The sequence below is a fragment of the Colius striatus genome, chromosome 5, assembly GCF_028858725.1.
Source record: "Colius striatus isolate bColStr4 chromosome 5, bColStr4.1.hap1, whole genome shotgun sequence".
Classification (NCBI taxonomy): Eukaryota; Metazoa; Chordata; class Aves; order Coliiformes; family Coliidae; genus Colius; species Colius striatus.
This window is the reverse complement of record NC_084763.1, coordinates 5,380,123-5,404,125: the sequence shown is the minus strand read 5'-3', so window position 1 is coordinate 5,404,125 and position 24,003 is coordinate 5,380,123. Positions and strand designations below refer to the sequence as shown.

Genomic DNA, 24,003 nt, shown 5'->3' with positions numbered 1-24,003 from the left:
TGTTTCTCTGCAGCTGGAGCAAGTTCCTCCATCAATTCTGCTGAAGTCATGACCATGAATAGTACTGGGATATTTCAGTTTCTTTGTTATGGACAGAAGGAATATATACTGCCTCCATGAACAAGACACTTTTTATCCATCCAAAACTAGGAATTAGGAACTCCAAGCATTCCCTTTTTGCTGGACTTGGCATGGCATTTATTTCTTTACATTCAAGAACATTTTACTGAGGGGAAAGAACCCTTACCTTTATTTTAAATAAGTGACATACAAATGTTGAAGGAAGAATAAAATTAGAGGTGGAAAAAATAACTAATATTACTTTGTAGATGCAGGCAGATTGAATAAGCACCACAAAACATACATTTGCCATTTTCTGTGCTCAGTTTACCCCACAGGAGTGTTTCAGAGAGTCCTATTCCCAGCCTTTAATTCTGGACATTAATTGCATCATATTATACCCCAGTTAGCCTATATATGCTGTTGGATAATCTGATATTGTTGGTTTGCCTCTGTATACCAAAGACAAGCTAAACTGAATGCTGCTCACAAGTCTTGGTGATAAGGCTTTTGTTTGATCTCTCATAGGTCTCAGGGGCTTGGGATTCTGGAGGGGCAAATATAACCTGTAAATTGAGGTGCAAACCACATCATGTAACTTTAACCTTCTTGTTATCTTTCACCAGCTCCCACATCTGACTTTTGCTGCTGTAGGAACCTTTTTTATTTCCCTTTGTGTCCCTCACTAGATTCAACTCCAGGATGGGCATTGGCATTGCCAACATCATTTCTACACACTTTGGCAGCATCTCTATCATCCACTGGAGTCATTTGATCCTGATTCCACCTCCTCGTGTGTTAGTTCTTTGTATAATTTGAACAAAACACTTTTAAAATGATGAAAAACAGACTTCCTTCAGAAAGCAGTCCACAGCCCCTGCCAAAGCTGAGCTGCTCTGCAGACAAGACCCCAAGGGGTGAGTCAAGACACACAGCACACAAGAACAAGCCTAAGTGGATCTAAGGGAAAAGAATGCTTGACTGGCAAGAGGTATCACTGGGCTTTTGAGGTAGAAATGCAGGAGAACAGGTGCTAAATCCCATGGAGAGACACTGAAATCAAGTATCTCATCATAAGGAAGAAACAGCACAAACTGAGCATCTTTTACATTATCAGAATTGACACTAGATTTCAGTTTCACTAGAGCATGATACTATTCATAGCAGCCTATTAACTGACAGAGTAACAGGGCTGAAAGGCTTTAAAGTGTCATGGAAGACTCCAACAGGGAGGCACAAGAAGAATCTATGACATCAGAAAGAAATACATGGTACTAAAAGGGGCAGAGTTAAAAAAAACCCCAAAGGACCCAAAATGCCACTTACATCAGCTGGTTAGCAAGGAGGTAAAAAGAACTGGCTATGTTCTTAAATAAAGATGTATAAGCTCTCAGTCAGCATAAACTGACATCATTCCATTAGCATCAGCCACTTAACAGGTTCATCACACAAGCTGAGTTTGCTGCTTTGAATGGATGCAGTAGGCTCATAGGGTGGAACATACACCTTAACTGAAGTTTTACCTGCACAAGGGTTGCAGGCTCAGACACAGTGGGTTTTTTTTTAAACATGAAGGTTTTTAAAGCAAATATGTTCCATTTTCTAACCAGAGTTTTCTCCTTGTGGATTCTAACCTTTACAATACTGTCCCAGCTCCTCTACAATGACCACTCACCTTCTTTAACTCTTCCTGAATACTTCTGCCATTTTCCTCTGAGGATAAATTCTCCTTCTGGCTTTCAGGGTCTGTTCTAGGTTCTGACTCTTGATCTTCACCAGAAGATGTTTCCTTGTCACTCATTTTTGCAGCGAGCTGAAACAACCTGGATTTCAGCTCCTCGTCCATAAGATCAGGCTCGATACCATGATGCTGATCCTCACTGCTTCTGTCTGTTTCTGATAGATCATCAAAATCCTTCAAACAAATCAGAAGAATGGTAGAATTACTGTAGAGGCACAGGAAGAAAAACAGCTTCCTAGAAAAGTATAGGTATGAGCACTCTCCAGGGAAGCTAGAAAGAAAACATGTTGATAAAAAATAACCTGCCTTTACAGAAGAATGACAGTAAACTCATACTTGTTGGATTCTAGTTATCATTCCTGCTTCATTTTATATTGTGGAAAAACTACCAAAATTATGTATCTGTGTGCAATGACTAAAATATGCCTCAGTGGCATTTCCCATGCCCAGCTCTGCACTGCCACCACTCTCAGGCATGCTGCAGAAGAAGAAAGTCAAGTGTAGGAATGAAGTAACTTGTGACGTGGCATTTGTGTCCAGATTTCAGCTGAACATTCCCCCTGACCTCTTGGTCTTGAGCCTCATCTATGTCATCAGACTACTGGAATCAAGTTTTGAACAAAAACTCTCTTTTATTACATGATGGTGGTTAAGACTCTCAGCTTTCCCAGTGATTATTTGTGTAGGCAGATCCTCTACAGGGAGGTCTGTGTTCAAGATGCCAACCTCCTTGGAAACATGTTTCATCTTCAGGATCACCTTCTTTTCTTATTCTTGGATCTGTAAAGGCAGCAAGTATTCAGAGGCTCGGTTAAGTACAGTGGGAGTTACAGACTAGACCACAAGTCTCCTATTTTGGAAGCTGAACAGAAGAAAAGCAAAATCATTTTGCTAGTGTGTTCAGCAGGGTGCCTGCCTAACATTTCATAACGTGTAAAGGGAGATATTTTTGTCAGCCCTTGCAGAAAGTCTGAAAATATCTCATGGCTGTTAAAACAACTACTGTCCAGATACATACTGACTCATTTTCTGGACCAGTACTATCTGATTAGGTCCCAATTTCCCTTCATTTCTATTGCAGTCCATAGAGAGACGGGCATCTCTCAGAGCAACCTGCTTCACCTGTAATGCTATCTGCTTCTGGAAACATTCTGTTGACTGCTAAGAGAAAAGTTTTGAATAATTAGACAGTCTGTTTAGTGCTTCAGTTAAGTCCATGAAGTAAGGTGGAATTAGGTGGTTTGAAAAGTGATGAATTCTTTGGAGCGGAGCATAACCGTGACAAAACCACCCAGGAGGAGGCAAAGAAGAATGCAGCCTGGGACCAGAAGTGGTAGGCACATCTCAACAGGTCTAAGAGGATGATCTAGAGCAATTCTCAGACAGAAATCACTCTCCTACTACAACAGGACCAGACACTGCTGGAGAGACAAAAAGCTGTGTTGTCTCTACCACTCCCTTGGCAGCAGTATTTATGGATGGGTCACTCACCTCCAGCTCTCCCATGAAGCTTGAATTCTGACAACTCTCTCACAAACCCTACTAGTCAGACTGCTCTTCCTGGGTTGACACATCGTGTTTGTAATGTGTCCTCATCTCTCACGCAGCAAACTGTGCTGTGGTGTGTAGCACTTCACCAGCTTTCTGCCCAATTTTTGTCTCAGTTATCTATGAATCAATTACACAGCTAAATTATTGCCTTATAGCTCACCTTCAGGATGCAGCAGGCCCTTTTGGAGAATCAGGATTTGAAAGTACATGGCTAGCTACAATAGAAAGGGAACCATGGGTTTATCCTGGGATTTGTTCTCCTAATCAATCAGCTTTTGCAGAAGAAAAAGCCTTTTCTGCCAAGTGAGCTTTGCAAATTGGTGTGCTTCCACTTTAGCTTTACAATATGTTATGACAAGCTTTTACATACACATAGAAGTCTGGTGTCATTTCACCTTTCTTAATTCAAAATCTGTATTTATCATCATGGTGGTTCCTCAAATTGTACAAAGAGAATTTTTTTCCAGACATATCTTGCAGGTCATTCAACAGCTCATTCCAATCCCTGCTCAACAATCAGCTAATGAAAAACACTCAGATATTGCTCAACTACTAGCAAAAAGATCTGAAAGCTGTGCTAAATCAGTTCATCATTTGTACCCAGGAGAGAAACAATCATGAGCTTTACGAGATGGAAAGTTGTGGCTAAACCTTGCACTTGTATTTTAGGAGAGTGTAGCTTAGTGGAGATATACCTCATTAAACTCGAGCTATTTACAGTTAGGTATCTAGTCTAAGCTAGTTACTAGAATCTCTCTTTACTTGCATTACCTCCATTTATTTAATAAGTACCTTGAAAAACCCTCTCTTGCCTATCAAAACATATGGTTTAGGACACAAGATTTGCTAGGGAGCTCTGGCAGTCCAGAGGGGCAGATCTTCCCCATGTTTCCACCTCACTGTTGTACCATGAAGTACTGCCAAACTTCATCATGCAGCAAGACATCCACAATTCCCCTGGAAGGTTTTTTATAGACCTGCTTAGCTTTAAGTGCTTAGCAGCTCTTTTGGCGTAGCAATACATACACACCTCAGTTAATGCAAACAATCTATACTGACAAGAGTAGAATCACAATTCCTCTTCACCCTGAAAAAGCATCAGTCTTCCTAGGATCATACCTTTTAGGTTGATCTCTACTGCCCCTATCCAAAGCTCAGTGAAATCCTGTAGAGCCATACAGCAGCCCTTCCATTTATTTCAGAGGATGGCATGGCTGGACCATATTGCTAAGCTGCACAGCTTCAGCAGGATAAAAAAAGATGAGGATGGGGTTCTATGAGACACGGTAAATGACTCTAACGACCTAGTGCTGCTACAAGAGTGTCAGCCCACACCTTCCTGTCCTGCACTTGGCTGTAAGGAGTATGTAGGTTGGCAAACAGGCCCAAATGTGTGCTAGAGCTGACAAGGGAGAGGTACTGAACCAGATGGAGGCAGGTGGAGGGAAGGCACGAAGGAGGTATTCATTTCACTCCTGTTTTGGCAGCAGCAAGCTGTTACTTTACCTTAGCCACTGATCCCAAAACGTTCCTGATTCTAGCTTAAGCTTTAACACATATCAAAGAGTTTTCCTAACTCATTGGTTGGGAAACTTAAACAGGTTTTTTGCTACATTGGCAGCACAGGTGAAAGTCACGAGCTGCCTTGGCATCCCTATGGTTTTATTCCACGTTAGCCAAAATCGTGCTAGGAACACACATCATTTCTTGGAGGAGGACTCGCCTTCAGGGTATTGATTTTACTATAGCTGGATTTCAGTATGTCTGTTATCCACCTTGCAGCTTTCCACCCTCCCCACAATGAGCAGGTGGAGTATTTACACTTGCAAGAGCTGTTAGTTCCTGCTCACATGCAGAGATAAGGATATCCTGTAGTACCACACTTTGTGCTTTCTGCTACTAATGGGCTGCCTGGCTCGTGCATGGAGCTGTTCAGAGGGTGGCAGTGAACTATTTGTGAGGAGATGGTGCCTCTTTCATGGATTAACCAACTAAAAAAATATATTACAAGCCATGACAACAATGAAAATGAAGAATTTCAAAGCTACTGTTGTATTATTTCATAGATGCCATCTTAAACTTGATCATTCTTCACTGTTCACGCTTTGGCTCTACCTCAGAAGCTTAACAACACCTTTGTGTTCACGTAAATCGTGGTGTGAATTCTCATTTGCATCTTTCAGAAACATTCACATCTACAAACAAGAATGAAGGGCCTCTGCTTTACCTGAAAACAGCTTCACTGAGGGGCTGGCAGACCAACACAGCCACCACCCTGGCCAATAACAGATCAAGCATTTCTACGCAAGCACAAATCCTTTAGCAGAAAGTGCACTAGGAAACACACCTTTCCTCATACCCACTGTCCAAATCCCTGCATGCAAATGGCTGATAACGTAATCCTAGCAAACAAAAAAAGGCAAGCAAGCAAAGTACTGGCTTGCAGGCTCCAGAACCAAGTCCATGTTTTAGTTGAAACCCTTGTGAGAAAGCTCCATTCACATAAGGAAACAAAAGAAAACCAGAAGCTACAATTTTTAGGAGAAAAGACACGAACTGTGAGGTTTGCAGGTAGTTTCCCAGCGAGGGAAGGTGTAAATGCAGGGCAGCTCTTTGCAATAAATACATCCCAAGCGCCATCCCGTGGGGAGCAGCAGTCCGGCAGCGCTCAGCCCTTCCCCGGCTGTAGCTGTAACTAACAGGGGGGAGGGATTTCTGTCTCCTGAGAAAAGCAGCAAAGTCCTAATGAGGGCATTTCCTTCACTTGAAGCAATTAAGACACTACACTTTTCATCAGAAACATGAGAACTGCAGCTGCACTGAGCACCATCTCATCTCAAAATGATAATAAAAGCTGATGGATCATTATCATTCATAATAATTCACACTCATTAATATTTGTAACTGTATAAATGGTGGGTGTCAGGAGGTTGGGGCAGCACTTTTTTCTATTGTATCCAGCAACAGGACAAGGGGTGATGGGATGAAGCTGGAACACAAAAAACTTCCATTTAAACATGAGGAAAAACTCTTTCCCTGTTTCAGTGAGGGAGCCCTGGCACAGGCTGCCCAGGGAGGGTGTGGAGGCTCCTTCCTTGGAGGTCTTCAAAACCCACCTGGACACGTTCCTGTGTGACCTGATCTAGGTGGGACCTGCTTTGGCAAGGGGCATTGAACTGGATGGTCTCTAAAGGTCCCTCCCAACCCCTACCATTCTGTAGTTCTATGGTTAAAAGCTAGGCTGCACTTCCCAGTTCAGTGTCCACAGGAACTTATGCCTGTGGTACATAAGCAAACAGGTTATCAGACATTTATTACTGTAGGTTTTATCAGGGCAACATTTATGCCTTGCTTCATATATTTGCTTCACGACTGTGTTTACAGCACCCTACGAGCAACCCAGTAAAGCAAGTTGTTCCTTTACCTATCATCAAGTGGCAAAAAAATCTCTCCCCAAATACAGCTGATGTGCCTTCTCAGGTTTCCCTTTCTCAGTCACTCCAGACTATATACACAATGAATTTTCTCTCAGTCACAAAGTCAGCATTCCAGTGCTGAGTCTAAAACACACACAAAAACAACAACAAAAGCACCACAGTATTATGCTAATCTAGGTAATGGATAATTCGATAGCAAGCTGTGAAATGGCTTCAGTTGATCCAGAATGTAATGGCTTATAATTCTCTAGGTTGGGGCAGTGAGAGAGGAAAGGGCTCATTGCCATTATGCAAAGAAGAAAGCAACCTTCACCAATTGAAAAGTAAAAATAAGAATAGATTGAGGGGTGATCTTATTAACATTTACAAATATCTAAAGGGTGGGTGTCAGGAGGTTGGGACATCCCTTTTTTCTATAGTAGCTAGCAACACGACAAGGGGTGATGGGATGAAGCTGGAACATAAAAAGTTCCACTTAAACATAAGGAAAAACTATTTCCCTGTTTCAGTGAGGGAGCCCTGGCACAGGCTGCCCAGGGAGGTTGTGGAGGCTCCTTCCTTGGAGGGCTTCAAGACCCCCCTGGACATGTTCCTATGCGACCTGATCTAGGTGACCCTGCTTCTGCAGGGGGTTGGACTAAAGGTCCCTTCCAACCCCTACCATTCTATGAATAGACTGCTAAACTGAAATCCTGTCTCCAGCACTAATGAAAACCTAATGGTTAATGAATTGCCATCTTATTAATACAATGCAGTAATGTAAGGTTACTATTGTGACCAACTAAAGTATGGGAAAAGCACATTTCCTCACCCCAGTTTACATATGATCAGTTGTTCAGTGTCCAATGCAATGTGTTTTAGAAGAGAATTTGGCATGCCCTCTACCAGGTCTGTATAACTTCAGCATGTGAAAAACCCCACACTTGATTTAAGACCCCACAACGAAGCTTCCTTCAGTTTATGCTCTCTGCAGTTCTCCAGGCACCTACAGGATCATTGTGTACAGCCTTTTTGCTCTCTGAGGCAGCCTCCATCATTCTACCCAGATCAACATATTACTTTGGGGATGATATGAAAATCTAATATCTCTTTAATCTCATTTTTCTAAGCAACATAAATGATGTCTGGTTAATTTATTTTCATACCTCCAATCATTTTCCTTATGCTCATGGTAATTTTAATTGCTTCCTAGAACTGTTCAACTGTGCAACATCCCTGCTATAAATTGCAGTAGCCAGTGCATTCCTGCTCCCAGTACTGTTTGTGTACCAGAGGTTGGAGTAACAGTTCTCTAAATGTGGGCACCAGCTGCCAAATCAGCCACCACCAGGCTGTGTGTGTGTCCTGAAACACAAGCTGAATGTATGCAAACCCACCCATCCATAACCTTCCCAGGGAGAACGTCATTGCTGTGGAAACACTAGTGTGATGTGGAGGCAGTGTGCCTCTGCCTGCTGCACTGTGGCTGAGGCAGCAGGACAGCAGCAGCTGTTTCTTTTAGCCCTAAAGGATAAAATGAAGGGAACAGCGAGTCAGAATCCCAAAACTCACATTTTGAGCACACCAGAGAGGTATAAGTAGCACTTAAGAGAGAATGCAACTCACAAGAGAGTTGGAAAGAACAATCACTTTGTGCACTGGCTTGCACTTTGAAGCACACACTCAGCTGCTGAATGATGCCATCATCTACCTCTGGAAGCACCTTGCCTTTCTGACCTTTACTGGAAGAACATGGGGGAGGTTTACATTGGATATTAGGAAAAATGTCTTCATCAAAAGAAGGTTATTAAACTTTGGAACAGGCTGCCCAGGCAAGTGCTTGATTCATCATTCTCAGAGGTACCTAAAAGACGTGTAGATGTGACGTAGAGGGACGTGGTCTAGTGGTGCTTGCAGATGATCTTAAAGGTCTTTTCCAACCAAAATGATTCTATGATTTTATCTAATCTCCAGAACCTTCCCTGTGAGCTCCAGTCTTCTACACGCTGCAGGAGCAGCAGTAACCACAAGAAGGGTACAGACACACAGAGAACATGCACAGATATGAAAAACCAGAAAGGGAAATGCAGAAGTCTGTGTGCAAAACATTGTCTTTGTGCAGTAAAGTCCTGGAAAGTCCTGTAGTTCTGCCTGATGTTCTAAGAAGTCATGAAGGGTCACTGATGGAGAATGTTGCTGGAGGGTCACTGCTGGAGAACGTTACCATACATAACTCACCTTCAACAACTGGTTATAAATGTATAAGGATATGAGTATAAATGAACAAGTACAAAACACTTAGTACACTCACATCTGTCTCCTCAAGGCAGATGGAATAGATACAGAATTAACAATCTTATTCCCAGCACTAAAACCTGCTGAAGTGCCAGAATCCTAATCTTGGCTACAATCACATGTACTGATGTCTTTCATAGGAAATACAGGCTAGTAATGCAAGCAAAACCAACTCCAAGCATCTTACAATTGCTCCAGCTGGTTTAAAGAGTGGATTGGGTTGCTTGTAGCCAGAGGCACAGGGAGAAGGCAGCACTTAGCTCCTTGCTTCAGGCTTACTGTTATTCTGCTACAGCAATGATGCAGCTCTAGGATTTAAGAGGGGCAGGATGTGGGAAATGAAACTTGACAAAGAGTCAATACTCTCTTGTTTCAAAAAAAGCCCCCTTTGAATTCCTGCTGCTCCTGAGCTTTATCGCTCACCAGGACATTTGCAACCAGCACACAGAAGGTTCCCAGGCATACAAGTTATTTCTTATTCCAAGAATGAAGGAGTTGGAAAAACCCTCAACATGACAAAAGGAGTGTTTAGTCAACATTTCTTAGCTGTTGGCAGATCCTGAGGTGGTCTGGAGTTTTTTAATAAGAACACTGTATTTTACAGGATCAACAACACCACTGATCAGATGGAAGACCCACCTGGACATGTTCCTGTGTGACCTGATCTAGACGAACCTGCTTCTGCAGAGGGGTTGGATTAGATGATCTCTAAAGGTCCCTTCCAACCCCTACCATTCTGTGATTCTAAGTGGCACATTTGAGAAAGAAGCAAAGCCTGTTCATGGTATATTTAAGCCTTTGCTTCTTGGTTAGGAGGCATGAGGAAGATAAAGCTTGCAAGAACACTCCACCTCCCACTCCCGATTCACATGTTATTGCCAGCATTGCTTAATTAGTTCAGCCCAGCTCTTTTTGAGACTGCATTGGGTAAGCTCAAACACAGTTACCTGACTTAAATTCATCTTGTTGGCTTTTGGGGGATTTTCTTCTTCGCATAACTCTTCAGAGAATGTTTTGTTCTTCCTCCACCTTCTGGATCTCTTTTCCAAATCATAATGAACTTCTTCAGTCTCGCTGCTGTCCGAATACTCCAAGGTGGTTGCCTGTGGATTGAAATTTACATCCAGCTCTCCATGGAAATGGTTTTTTTCCATTCTGGGCACATCACTTTGAGTTCTGCTTTGTAACCAGAGAAGTTTGCTAGGTCCTTTAGCTTCCTGGGAAGAGTTTACCGACGACGTCTCCGAATCGGAGCACAGTGTCTCAGTATTGGTGTACAGCCCAGAGGAAGGGGAGGTCACTGCTTGGTACTGATCACTGCCATAAACCCATTCAGAACCATGCTGGGAACCGGCATAATAGAAATCTCCTGGTAAGTGCCGAGGTCTCCGACGCAGCTTGTTCAAAGCCACATTCCAGTCGTAGTCGTCCTCACTGTCTGAGCCCATCTCGTCGTAAGCAGACACGATGCTGGACTCATTCTCCAAAGCTTCAAACACCTGGCTCTTTGGTTTGGCCAGCATGCGAGGGCGAGGCAAAGCCACGTTCTGCAGAGCTACCCAGTTGCCATCGGTGCTTTGAAAAACAGAAGGTGGGTCTGTGGGAACGAAACAAGAACAGTTTTGATCACAGCCTGCAAGGCTCTTTTTCCTTCCTCTCCCCAGTTTGCAATCAACTGGCCACAAATTGGAGGGCTCAACAAAACTAATGAACAAGTGCAAGCGTTGCTGCTGTATGAATTCTCTCGTGTCGTGAGCCGTGCTGCCATGCTCCTTTTAATCAGAAGCAATCACTTAAAGTCATGGTGATAGCTATTAAATATGTGAGAGTACTTGGAGCAAAGCTGAGGGAACAATCAGTACACAGATATGTATACATGCAGTGGTTTGAAAATATCTGCAATTCTGAGTGCAGTTCTGGTCCCCCATCTCAAAAAGGACATGGAAAAAGGATCAGAGAAGAGAAACAGAGACTGCACCAGCTTCTGAAATGGCTTCTATTCAAGGGAAAATTAGATAAGCCAGACCCCTGACACTTGCAGGAGAAAAGACTGAGAGGATGTGTGCTAAGAGATCATCAAGTGAAACCAGAGAAATCAAGGTTCAAAAGAAAGAATCATGATCCATAGTAACATGGAGTTTAATGACTAAGAGTGTAAGGGATGCTAGACATTAATCTAGGATAAAACAGAGATGCACATGGAAGAGAAACCCATTGAGGTTTGCTAAATACAGAAACCCACTTCTAACAGAGACAGTCATTAACCTGGAAGTTCTGGAGGTTCAGAGCCTACTCAAAAGCATCATGCAAAATACTTGCTTTCTCCTAATCTTTCCAAGGCTCTTGCTTATGTTTACTGTTGTACCCTAGACTAAATGAGCTTTTTGTCTGACCCAAGCATTGCTGCTCTTGTATCCCTCCACTTTTTCACACTGTATTTTACAAATCTGACAGAAAAAAAACCCCTACAAATATGGTCAAAGACTTGAAAAGTCCCTTCATGGGAAATGTGAATGTGTGATGCCTCTGCCTCCCACAGCAGATGAACCAACACAGAATGCCATGGATTTATACAAGATGATACACACACATATTAGCACAACCACCTATTTACTATAAGCTATTCATCACAAATGTGGCTCCTAGATGAAAGAAGCACAGAAAATCCTCTGAGGAGAGCACCTGAAAGGAAACTGGGTCAATTTGTCACTCTCTTATGGTTAAGCAACTGTTAAGTACTAAATTGCTCGTGGAATTCAATGAGATTGAAGTGGGTTCTTAAATTTAAGCACCCAATTAACTGCTTTACTGAAAACAGGCCTTCCACTAAAATGCCCAGGAGAACACTTCTAACAGAGGGCTGAATACGCAGTTCACAACATGATGCATACCTGGTTGAGCCAGATTTTAGTACTACTTTACCATCACTTTCTGTCTGGGAGGAAGGAGTATTGACACTCTCTAATTTTCAATCTCCCAGCTTATCAGCAACCCTATAAGAGACAAGTTTTCTGCTTGTTTAGCTTCATGAACCAATTTGCTAGAGGGGTCAGGTGGGGTTTACAGCTGTTAGAAGAAAAGAAGCTGGATCCAGCAGACTCTGTCCCAGGAGGACAACAGCAGCAGACATGCAAGCTTTGCTGTTCCCTGTCATCTGGAGCTACTGCAGTGAGCAGTTCAGTATTCCCCTAGAGCAGGTGTGGAGGTGAAAACTAACTGACCCTTCTGTGCAACAGTTGCCTGGTGCTTCACTCCCTGTGGGCTCATGAACACTACAGCCAGGACAGAGTGGAAATGAGATCCTACCCAAGAGCAGGAACCACTTTCTTCAATGACAGCCTGTGCTTATGTCATCTTGCAGTAAGCAGGGAATTGCATTCTTTCCCAGGGTGCTGATTCAGGAAAGAGGCTGACTTAGGAAGCTGCTCACCATCAATCATCCATATTCACCTCCCCACCTAATGCATGGAGAGGATGGATCTAGGGAAACTGCTGCTTTGTGAAGCTCCTACTCGCATGGCTCCCTCTTGACTGGCCAGAGAGTTGGGCAGAGAGGAACCACATGAGGTTCAGTAAGACAAGGGTAGAGTCCTGCACCTGAGAAGAACAATCCCATGCACCAGGACAGGCTGGGGATTGACCTGCTGCAGAGCAGCTCTACAGACAGAGACCTGGGAGTGCTGGTTGATAATAAACTGACCATGAGCCAGCAATGTGCCCTCGTGGCCAAGAAGCCAATGGCAGCCTGGGATGCATCAAGAAGAGTGTGGGCAGCAGGTCAAGGGAGGTTCTGCTCCCCCTCTGCTCTGCCCTGGTGAGGCCTCATCTGGAGTCCTGTGTCCAGTTCTGGGCTCCTCAGCTCAAGAGGGGCAGGGAACTGCTGGAGAGAGTCCAGCGCAGGGCCACCAAGATGATCAGGGGACTGGAGCATCTTCCTTATGAGGAAAGGCTGCAGGAACTGGGGCTGTTTAGTCTGGAGAAGAGGAGACTGAGGGGGGAATCCCATTCATATTTACAAATATCTCAATGGTGGGTGTCAGGAGGTTGGGGCAGCACTTTTTTTCTGTTATACCTAGTGACAGGACAAGGGGGTGATGGGATGAAGCTGGAACACAAAAACTTCCATTTAAACATAAGGAAAAACTATTTCCCTGCTGAGGTGAGGGAGCCCTGGCACAGGCTGCCCAGGGAGGGTGTGGAGGCTACTTCCTTGGAGGTCTTCAAAACCCACCTGGACACGTTCCTGTGTGACCTGATCTAGGTGGAGCTGCTTTAGGAGAGGGGTTGGACTGGATGATTTCCAAAGGTCCCTTCCAATCCCTACCATTGTGTGAATCTATGATTCTATGAAACTTGTGTGTAAGCAGCAGTAGGAGGGCTGCACAGAACAATGCACTGGTGAATTAATCAGGGTTGAACTTAAATGTGCATTATTTCACTGCTTAGTTCAGGATGTAAACTCATCAACAGTTAACTATGGGCAGCTACAAACTCCTTCAACTGAAGGACAAGTAAGCAAGCAGAGCCTGAGGGCTCTTGTGTCTTAGAGGCTCTCAAATGCATACAAATCAAATGCCTAATGTTTTCTAACAGTCCCAAATCAACCCCCCAAAGGCTCCAATGAAATCATGACACTCAGCATCACCAAAGAGACATTTTCACATGTGACCCCTGCAAGCACAGGCGTCAGCAGGAATCTCCTGGTGAAGGTCCTTGCTTTAAGTCACATTTATTCCACGTGTGAGTGAGAACCAAAAGAAGAATCATATTCGTACTAGAAATATTTACTTGTTTCATTTAGCCTGTCCACACTTTTCCAGCTGGGTAATGCAGAGAGCTTGTGTTCCTTCTGTTTCCTGAATTGTCCTTTCTGCTGCCTCCAAAGAGCCTCAGTCACAGACAATGCAGGGTCTAGTCCTTTGCTGGACACATCTTCACTAGCCAGGGAAAACGCAGACTGAGACCTCTGTGGGAATACAAATCAGAGAGCATCATTTAGAAACAGAAATACTTTGTTATCAAACTCTTGACTGTAATTAGGGTGAGTATTCAGTTATCCCCAGAAGTGTGAGATCTGCTTGCATCCAGAAATGGAATTGGATCTGTTCAAAAGAATTGTTTCAGCACCAGGCTGCTTTATTTATGTGCATTTCTGATGCTGTGCAAGGAAGCTGGAAATTGTTCATGCCACCATGGACCAGATGGAAAGAGATAATTAAGGTGAAGTTTATAGGAACGTGCTTGGTGAGGACTGATGTCTAACTCCTTCAACTCAAGCTAGCCAGAAAGAGATCCTGTTGTGGGGAGACGTGATGATGTACTGTTGGCTCAACAGGCCATCTGGTGCAACAATTTGCAGAAGTTCAACATTAAATAAAACCCCAAACAAACAGCCTGTTCCCCAGAAATAAATGTGCAACTTAACTCATTTGAATGCAGAATTCTTTTGCTTGTTAGGACCTGTGTATCACAGAATGTGCTGGGCAGTTTTATGCAGTCTTGTTAATGAAGTCAGCTTAGCCTACAACTGCACATCTGTTTGTTTCTAGGAGGGTCCCATTTCAAGCCAAAATGAGGTAAAATACTGTGGTGATTGTAAATGAGCCCTCACTGCTACTGAGGGGAAGGTGCTTTCCTTTGAGCCTACATAAATAGACCAGGCATTTTAGTTTCGACTTAGGCACTGAGGTCAGTTGCAGAAGTCATATTAAATCTGGCATAGGCAGCTTGAATGTCAAAAGAGAACAGCTTTTCAAACAACAATTAGCTTTTTTGCCCCATAACTTTTTACCACTCAAAACCTCTGTTTTGGCCTTTGTAACAGAGTTGGTAACAGACTGCCTGTATGTATCAGGGCTTCAGTAAGAAGTATGCTTCTTCCTTGGAGGTCTTCAAGACCCACCTGGACATGTTCCTGTGTGACCTGATCTAGGTGACCCTCCTTCTGCAGGGGGGTTGGACTGGATGATCTCATAAGGTCCCTTCCAACCCCTACCATTCTGTGATTCTATGCTTTCGAGTACCATGGCTTCTTTATGCAGGCCAAGTTGACACTCTCAAATCTTTGTACGTTTTTACTGATGTCCAAGTGACAGACAATTAACTGAAACTGTTAATTTCAAAAGGGCTGGTCTCTGCCTGCATCAGAGCTCTGCTTTGCACTGCTGCAGTGAGGAAAAGGATAATGACTTTCAGCTATTTTCAAGTCCCTGGCAGTCCTGCTGGCTTGGAAGTACTTTTCTAGCTGTGCCTCCTCCCATCTGAAATGCTCCTGTGTGGGATCCATATATCATGCCAGATTTAATTAACTGCAAATCTTCCTGTATCCTTTTCTCAGCAGTGTGATTTCATATCAGATTCTGTACAAAGAAACACAAACTAAGCACCAGGGTTTAGTTGGGCTTCTGAACTCTGGAGGAAAAGCCAGATTCATTGCCCTAGAATCAAATGTGTCCTGTAACTGCAGCAACCACGTGAGTTGGTTAATCCTGTCTGAGCAAACACACAGGTCCTAACGTGATGCACTGGAGCGTTTCCTTTCAATTTCAGTGACATGAACTACTAACAATAACCTCATAGTACTGTATAATTTTATTACAGGGAATCTTTCAGCTGAGTCACTTTCACAAACCACCTATATTCAAGTCTATATTTAGGCTGTTTCACATCTCACGCTGGATCTTCAACTGATCAAGATAATCTGAATGCTCCTTGACCCTGTAAAGCTGTTATTAATTTAACACAATACAGACAGGCAGACAAATTGTTTTGCTATAGGAATTTGCTCATTAACTTTGATTTCATCCTGACAGGATATATGAACAACATAATTCAGCTGCAAATCTGCAGCCTCAACTATGACCAGTTTTAACTGTGCTGTAATTCACTTCATACTAAAGCAAGAGCTACTGAACTCCCCATTCTTACAATAAATCAGGCCCAGTTCACGCCTGCCATATCCTCTGACACCTTTGTGTTAAGGTTGTTACTTGCTGAAAGCAGCAAGTTGTTGTGGCTGTCACTATTTTCACAGTACCAAGAACATTCTCTCTGGACACGTTCTTTTTTCGCCACCTAGATGGCAAACACAGAGAGATACGAGGTGCTGAAGAACCCAGAAGGAGGAATATCCCACAGTTTAATCACTAGGATATGTTTTCCCTTATTACTTAAGAGAATTGAATTGTAAAAAGGGAAAAGAAAACCAAACCAGAAAAAAATAGCTGAAAGAAAACCTGGGCTCAGATAATGAAAGTAACGTTGTTTTCTCTTATTATGTAATATCTGTAGGTTTGACAACTCCTCTGGTGTTTTGTTTAAATGGCAGCTTCTCACTTGCCTACACACTGTTTCATAAACATCACAGTAAAAGCTGCATCACAGTGATGGCAGTGTCTGCACTCAGCTCACGACTAACCCGAGACCCTGACAAGGCAGAACTTGGCATGAGCTGTGAAACCCGCTGAGGAGGCTCAGTGCTCTGGCCCTCAGTCCCATGCCCCTGCAGCAACACTGCTACCAGCACTGCCTGAGCTATTTAAAGCTACCTCAGGTGTGTCTACATGACGGGGAAGTTACATCTTTCAGAAGGAATAGAAGGTACACGACAGCTTGAAGGGTTTAATAAAGAGAAGATGAGCCTGATGGACAAAAAGCACCAAGGAAGCACAGAAAATAGACACAGTCCCATATGGGATAGCAGCCTAGGATCTCAAATAAGCTTAGCCAGACAAGCTTATGTAAAACAACCTGATGATTTAAATTGTTTGATGAAACTTTTGGGTCAGGTCAGAGGGAAACTGCTCTCCACAACTCTCTCTGGAGAGCATGAAATTGGTATTATGCACAAACTGCTGCCAATTCCCAGGAAAATCCCTCCAAATGCAGGAAGGGCATCAGCTTTTGAGCCTCCAAAACTTGGCTTGGGGGTATCCTCATCCTTTTTCCACCTTTCATGGGAATTTCTGATAAAGTATGACTTGGACTGCTCTGCTGGAAGTACTGTCTCTTCTCAGTGAAGATGGCTCAATGTCACAGAAAGCTTAAGGTGAAAAAAGTGATGCCAAGCTAAAACAGTTTAGCTGCACTCCTGTGTTCAGATCCTGGAAAAGGATGAAATGATGCTACTGGAAGAGGCTGTTGAACTAACACTCTTCACTACTGCTTTTGTAGTTTTCTGTAGCTCTGGTATCTGATGAGATTTCAATGATCAAGGAGCATGAGTGTTCTAACAAGCTCCAATTAAGAAGAATAAAAAGCAGAGGATTTGGTTATTTCTTGTTCTGAAAGTTAGTTTTGCCCTCTCCAATCAAATGGAGGAGTCATGGCCCCAAATCTTTACCAATTGCTTACAAATTTGAACAGCAACAAAATCTCAGGGCAGAAGAACCAATCCAATCTATTTTCCAGAAGTATCCAGCTAATACAGCATACTAAACACAACTTTCAAAAGGAGGCAGGAAGAGAGGAGCTTTGATAATGATTTATAGGTGCATAAGGAGTCAAGAAGATCCCTCCCTCCTACCTAAAGCTACCAGCACCTTTCCAACCAGTTCTGGCTCTCCAGCAAAAAAACCTGTCAGCCAAGAGCTATTTTAGGGGTATTTATCTGTGAGGAATTACAAGGCTGCCTTGCATGTTTTCAGTCAGACACTGATGTGCTGCAGTTGTCTGCTTCTGCAATAAATGAGTCCATCAACAGATGGCATTGCAACCCAACGGGTCATTGCCTGTGTTCCCTGTGCACGCTGCTAAAGGCTTGTGCTGCATACAGGATTGCTGTGCAGCACAGCACAGCTTGCAAAATGTAGTTACAGTATTGACAGGCATTTCCAAACACTTTATTTAGATGATCCCTGCCTACTGGCATCTGCTGTGAGATGTTTGTTTCAAAAAGAGGTTCCAGACATTATCATTCTCCTTTGTGGTTTTTTTTAACCCATCTTCAGGGGATTTCTGCTGCATAGTTATAATGTTTGGCTGGAGAGAACTCTCAGCCTTTATCTTGTAACTGGGCTAGAAGGAATCATATTTGTATTATGGTCCTGTTTCATTGCAGGCCTTCTAAAAAAACCCAAAAGACAAGGCAATATGGCTTCTGAATAGAAATATTCCACCTTGTGTCTATAACAATTTCCAAGCTTGTGCTTCTGAACATTAAATAAATGAAACCAAAACAAGTAATCAAAAGCAAGAATGACTTTGTGTAAAACATGCTTGTGAATAATAATGTCTAATGCTGATAACCTATGGATTCTTTACCTTGAGTAACTCTCTTATATAAGCACAATGTTTAGAGAGACAATGTAAAGATTTTACTCTACATTCTTCCTCTTTCTTCTACAGAGAAGCCAAGGTGATAATTCAAAGTAAACCCCACAAGCAACTAACTGAACTCTGCAAAGAATATTCTGGACCCCGTTTTTCTCCTCACTTTGCTCCTGTTTCACCCTATTTCTTTGGTCTGTCTTTAACAGTGAATCTGTAATTTATTCTGCATTGATTTAGAGCAGATCAAGGACTCTGTCTAGCTGAGAGCCCCAGGTGCCCCAAGGGTAAGGCAGCTGCAGAGTCACCGTGGTAGGAGCCCTTGCAGGCATTAGGTCTGCAACCTAATTAGGAGCAGGGGCACCTCTGGATGTGGGCAGAAGAGTCCTGTGCTCTGCAAGCTCTGATCTGTGGGGCACCTGTTAATATGGGCTTTGAGGAGTACCTTGTTTGCTCAGCCTAGTACTGACAACACAAACACAGATGACTTAGATACAACCTTCACCTCTTCTCCCCTGCCAATTCTATGGCTATGCCTGCCAGCAGTGCAGCACTTGCCCACTTCCCAGCCCTGTTTGCTCTATGAATACAATCACCACACAGACAGAACCAGCAAGTCTCACTTGCCTCACCAGACACAAAACATCAACAGCTAATGCATCCTTCCCTAAGGAAACCCCCACATTGGGAAGGAGACAGTAAGAGCTTGCAAATGATGCCGCTCTGCCACAGCCTGTTGATCCCTGGAAGTGGTTTTTGCTCTGCTCCAGTGTATACAGTCCAGATGTTTAGCAGTGGGAGTGAAATACCAAGGGTTTCAAGCACCTTAGTAAATCTTCTATGTGGCAAAGGATCTGTTGACAAGACTATAGCTTCTAAAAAGCAGTAAAGGACAGGCAGATGAATGGGAGACTTTCACACTCAATTGAAAGAGAATTCCCTTCTTCATGCCCTGACCTATACCCTGGTTAGGACAGCCCAGCCAGCAGGGCAAATCCTTGAACAGCAGGAGAAAACAAAGATGATAACTCCTGGAAAAGCCTTGGAGCATCCAGGCAGCCAGCCTGCCTAAGCTGGCTTTTTGTTCACTAGTGACACAGACACAGCCTGGCTGCACTGGATGGTTTACCATCCTCTTACCACCCTCTGAGGCAGCTGATCATCCTAAAAGCATTGTTCCTTTAGGAGGAGTACAAAGATAACGCTCAGTTGATCAGGAATGGGCCTGCCAGCAGTATGAACTACACAGCTGTGTAATAATATGCAGAGCTACATTTGGGTGTGCATCCCTTTTGGTTCAGTTTGGATTAGCTGACCTTGAGGATCCAGAGATGGGTTGCAAGGGAAGGAAGGCAGGAGGTTATTCCCCAACAAACCCATTGCTGCTGAGCATGTAATTAGCTCTACACATCACACAGAAGCATAATCCATAGTGTTAAGGGACTACCCTGACAAATAATATGCAGCCCTCTCATGTGAAAATGCTATTGCTTTGGTTGCAAGGGATTTGTAAGCTAGTAGTAAGGGATTTATTATCAACATCATTTTATTGTACTTATGGGGCTAACAATTTAGGAAAGTGCTAGGAGCACAAAGCAGAATAGTTCAGTCAATGTAATGGATTTATGTGAAAAAGCCTACAGAACTTGATGGTAAATCAATTGTTGCTTTGAGAGGAATAGAGGGTAAATGTCCTGAGGTAACTAGAATGTAAGCAGTGCTTTTACAGGTATTCATGTTCGTTTAGCTGTTATCTCCTCATTCCCCATGGCTTGCTCTTTTCCCCTCTCCAAAACTTGGGAATATTCTACTGCATTTCTTTAAAAACATACCAACAAAGACCAAATAGGGAAGATGTTTCCCAGTTGTGTAACTCTCTTCATTTTGAAGATACTGAGAGCTCAGTGCTCTGTGCTGACAGTATTAGCAGAGAGAAGAAGAAGCAGAGGGAGTAAGTTGAGGGGCTGTGTGGTGCTTAGTTGCTGACTGGGGTTAAACCACAATAGCCATTGCATCCTTCCATGCCCTGCTCTGACCCTCATCTACAAAGTTGTTCACTCACTCATTAGAAAGCATCTCCTACTCTAGCAGCCACTTGACAGAGGGAGTCTCAAATGTTCTGCATTTATATGGTTCTCGATGTGACAATAAACACTCTGATTTCATGTGAAAAATAAGTAATGCCTCTCAGGCAGCCGAGTTCTGAGCATCACAGCCTTTAACTCAGACCTTAAAGCTTTGTGACACCCATCAGTGTAAGAGGATAGCATCTTTAAAACAAAATAAAAGCTGAAAGAACAGCATATTGCCTCAGTTATTTGGAAAATAACATTACAGAAGGACCACTCTTATCTGTCCTCTGTCCTACTCTCTTTCATGCCTTAAAATCTGTCTTGTTTTGCTGTCAGTAAGTGCAATTCCTGAATTTATACCTGCATGAGCTTCATCATACACCTAGCATCCAAAACTGTTTGTCAAGTGCATGAATAGGTCTACAAAACCAAGGACTGGTCATCTTCTGCTAGAGGTACATTTAAAACTATACAAACAAGGACAATGCTGTCATGTTTAGCTTTGCACTGTAGCTACCTGAAGCCTTAAAAAGTAGTACTAATTGCAGAGTGAGAATTGCAAAAGCAGCTGTATACTATCCTTCTGCCACAGTGGAAGGAGGGTAATGAGGGAGGTTACTAAGGACAGGGTTGTCTTTATATGAAATCACTTTTGCAGTGAGACTACAAAGTTACATCTGCTGCAAAGTCAGCAGATGACAGTAAACCTGTAACCTGGAGAGTACTGAGAGAAAGTTGGATCTTCTCATAATAAACATTCATTTAGAAAGACCCACTGTTTTCTAAAGCATCAAGTGCTTTTCTGTCTCAAAGTGTACTGTTCTTTCCCAATCTTTGCAGAGAAGATAGTGCTGGATTCCATCAGGATCCAGCTGATGGGCTTCTGGATAAATGCAATACACTCTGCACAACCTTCTGATCTCAGCTCATGTGTAACAGCTAAAAGCTCCATCTTCCCTGTGACATGACACATTTAGTAATTAGACATAAGTAGGATGTTTCTGACACAGAGTTGTTGACAGGTAAGAACTGATGTCAGCTGGCATCAGCTTCCTAGTGTTATGTCTTTCTTATCTGAAATAGTTTTCCCACTGTGTTGTAGGGCTGCTAAACAGGATTCCTCCTCAAAAAGGTTTTCTTCAAATATTGGAGGCAAACCCACAAAGGTACAGAGCACCTGCAAACCCCACAGGAATTTCCAAACCTCAGGCTTGAGGAATCTTTCTTCTCTTTAAAACAAATCAAAGCATAAAAAAAGATAAACAAACGACTGCCTGTACACTATGGACCTTATAATTAGCTTAACCAGTAAATTTCTGCTTCCCCTGAGGTGCATCATAATGTGTATTTAATGAAATCCTCCTCTTTCCTATATCCCTAGCTGTTTCATATACTATAAATTATGGATGAGACTCTGTTTATGTATGCAGTCTTTCAGCTGTAAAATAAAGACCACTAATACAGCACTTAGGCCACACCAGGATGCCTGCAATCCATCAATGTTTAAATGGATATAATCTGCCAACTGGTCATTTGCTCTCACTGGCAGGGATGTATGGGGCAGGGAATGGACTGAGAGAGCAGAGAAACATCCACCTGTTGCTCTAAGCTCCTCCTATCCCACCACTGTACAACCTGTGTTTCATTGGTCATGGGACACAAGATGGTGCCAAAGAAATCTGAGGGAAAAAAAGGACAAGACAACATCTATAGCTACTACTACACCATCCCACTGCAGTTAATCAATCAATTTTTCAGGCAGATATTGTGTGTGTGTATGTGTGTTGCTCAATATGAAGATCAATAGAGTTTGCTCCAGTCAAGCAGGTCCCTTGCAGCTGATCTTTTGGCACTATGCTGTCCCCTGTTTACGTAGCTCAAGTTCTCTGCATATAGCATTTACTTCATACTACAAAGAGATAGTTTTACTTATTTAATGATGCTTTCAAAGCAAGTGATTTTGGATGAGAAGGGAGGTAATGAAAGGCTTTCAGAGCCCACTGGGAGTTTGTGACTGATACAGATGACCTGCATGCAAAGAGCTGTGCTTAAAAGAAACACTGCTTGGCAGGTATAACCACACAGTTCTACCTGGGATTGGTACAAAATGGGTTGAATTCAAGCTTAGCTCTTCTAATGAAGAACAACAACAGGCTTCTGATGTCATAACTGAGGATTTGAACAGCATGTTCCCCTAGGTCCTGTCCTTAAACTCCAGAAAGAAAACTCAGTTGAGTCAGACACAAAAGTAACTCTTCTCCTGGCTCTTACATTCCTCTTTTGCCTTGGAGCTATAGAGCAAAGCGCTTGAACATGCTCATTTTGACTTGTGATCACTTTAAGCAGCAGTTTAAAGGCTGGAAATAGGTGGGGGATAAGAATGTGAGTGTCCATCTCAGCAATTCTGGCCCACAGTCTTATTTTCTGGCATAAATCTGTTTTCACTGGCAGTGTAAGGCAGCAAATTTAGCTGGGAACTAAGGCCTAGCACACCTTCAATTCTGGTGGTGCTGCTCAGAGGCAGAGAGATGGTTACTAGCAAAGCAGCAGGACACAGTAGCAGCTGTATCAAAATGCACTGGAACTCATCTGTCACTGTTCTCCCTCTCTGACTGTGAAACAGCCTTTCCATGCCTATAGTTTATTTTCATTTCTCCTTGCTGCTGTTCTTAAAAGGTTACTAATGCAGCTTGTCAAACAGTTTTCAGCTTTACAGCAGAAGCTAAAGGCATTGTGCTGAGATGTAAGTGAAAGAAGGAGGAAATCTCTTTAACACAAGACATAAATGGCTCTCTACAGCTGAGCTTTTTTCCTTTAAGATGGCTAAGGAAAAAAAGCAGCATTACAGTATTCTAATATCATACCAAAGAAACTACAACACTCAGCAAAAAGCCAAACAAAAGCTAAGTGAGCTAAAAGCTGTTCTAAGGACTAAACACCGAGGCAATGACTTCTGTTAGCATTCAAACCAAGCAGTGAGATTGCTCACATAGCAAACTCAGTCCTCCCCAACACAACACAACGCCTGTGTTCTACTTCCATGCTTACTATATGCCAGGAAAGCGACCCTTTGGACACAGGTTTAATGCTTGTTCTCTGCAAGTCTCTACATAGCATTCCAGGCAGTGAGTGTACTTATTCACAAATTCAATCTTCCAGTTTTGTGCAGCAGAAAAACACATCAATATTTGTACCAAGTCACTCACCCATAATGTGTAGGAGCCTCTGCGGCTCCCTGGAAAAGTCAGCATACTCTGATCTGAGACAGCAACAGATGCCAGGCCACTGCTCCTGGATGGTGGCCATTCCAAGTCAGCCTCTGCCTGCTCAGCTTTGCTTTTCTGCTTCTTTATTATCTGTAAGGTAATGGGGACAGGAGGTGGGAGGGGAGAAGAAACGGTGCTTGGAAACTACTGAGTCATGTGGAGAAAAAAATACATTAATCTTGTCTCGAGGCAAACTGCTTAGGAACAGCATTTGAGTTTCCCTTTGCTGTTGCTCCACAGCTCATGCAAGGAGGATTCTGAGAACTTGCATGCATTTCTTCTCATTTGAAGTCATACTCTTTGCAAGTGCATAAGTGTGGGTACAACAAATCATA

The 24,003-nt window shown here is 43.0% G+C and overlaps 1 protein-coding gene across 3 annotated transcripts in view; it reads right to left on the bottom strand.

Annotated features, from left to right (window-relative positions):
- The window catches only part of MYRIP (myosin VIIA and Rab interacting protein), a 207,686-nt gene that overhangs the window by 21,275 nt on the left and 162,408 nt on the right, over nt 1–24,003 (bottom strand). For all 3 annotated transcript variants that reach the window (XM_061996460.1, XM_061996462.1, XM_061996461.1), the window contains exons 8-11: nt 23,609–23,758; nt 13,852–14,029; nt 10,011–10,660; nt 1,736–1,975 (exon numbers count right to left, since the gene is read on the bottom strand). In XM_061996460.1, coding sequence (XP_061852444.1) covers nt 1,736–1,975; nt 10,011–10,660; nt 13,852–14,029; nt 23,609–23,758 — 1,218 coding nt within the window. The remainder of the gene's footprint in view (nt 1–1,735; nt 1,976–10,010; nt 10,661–13,851; nt 14,030–23,608; nt 23,759–24,003) is intronic.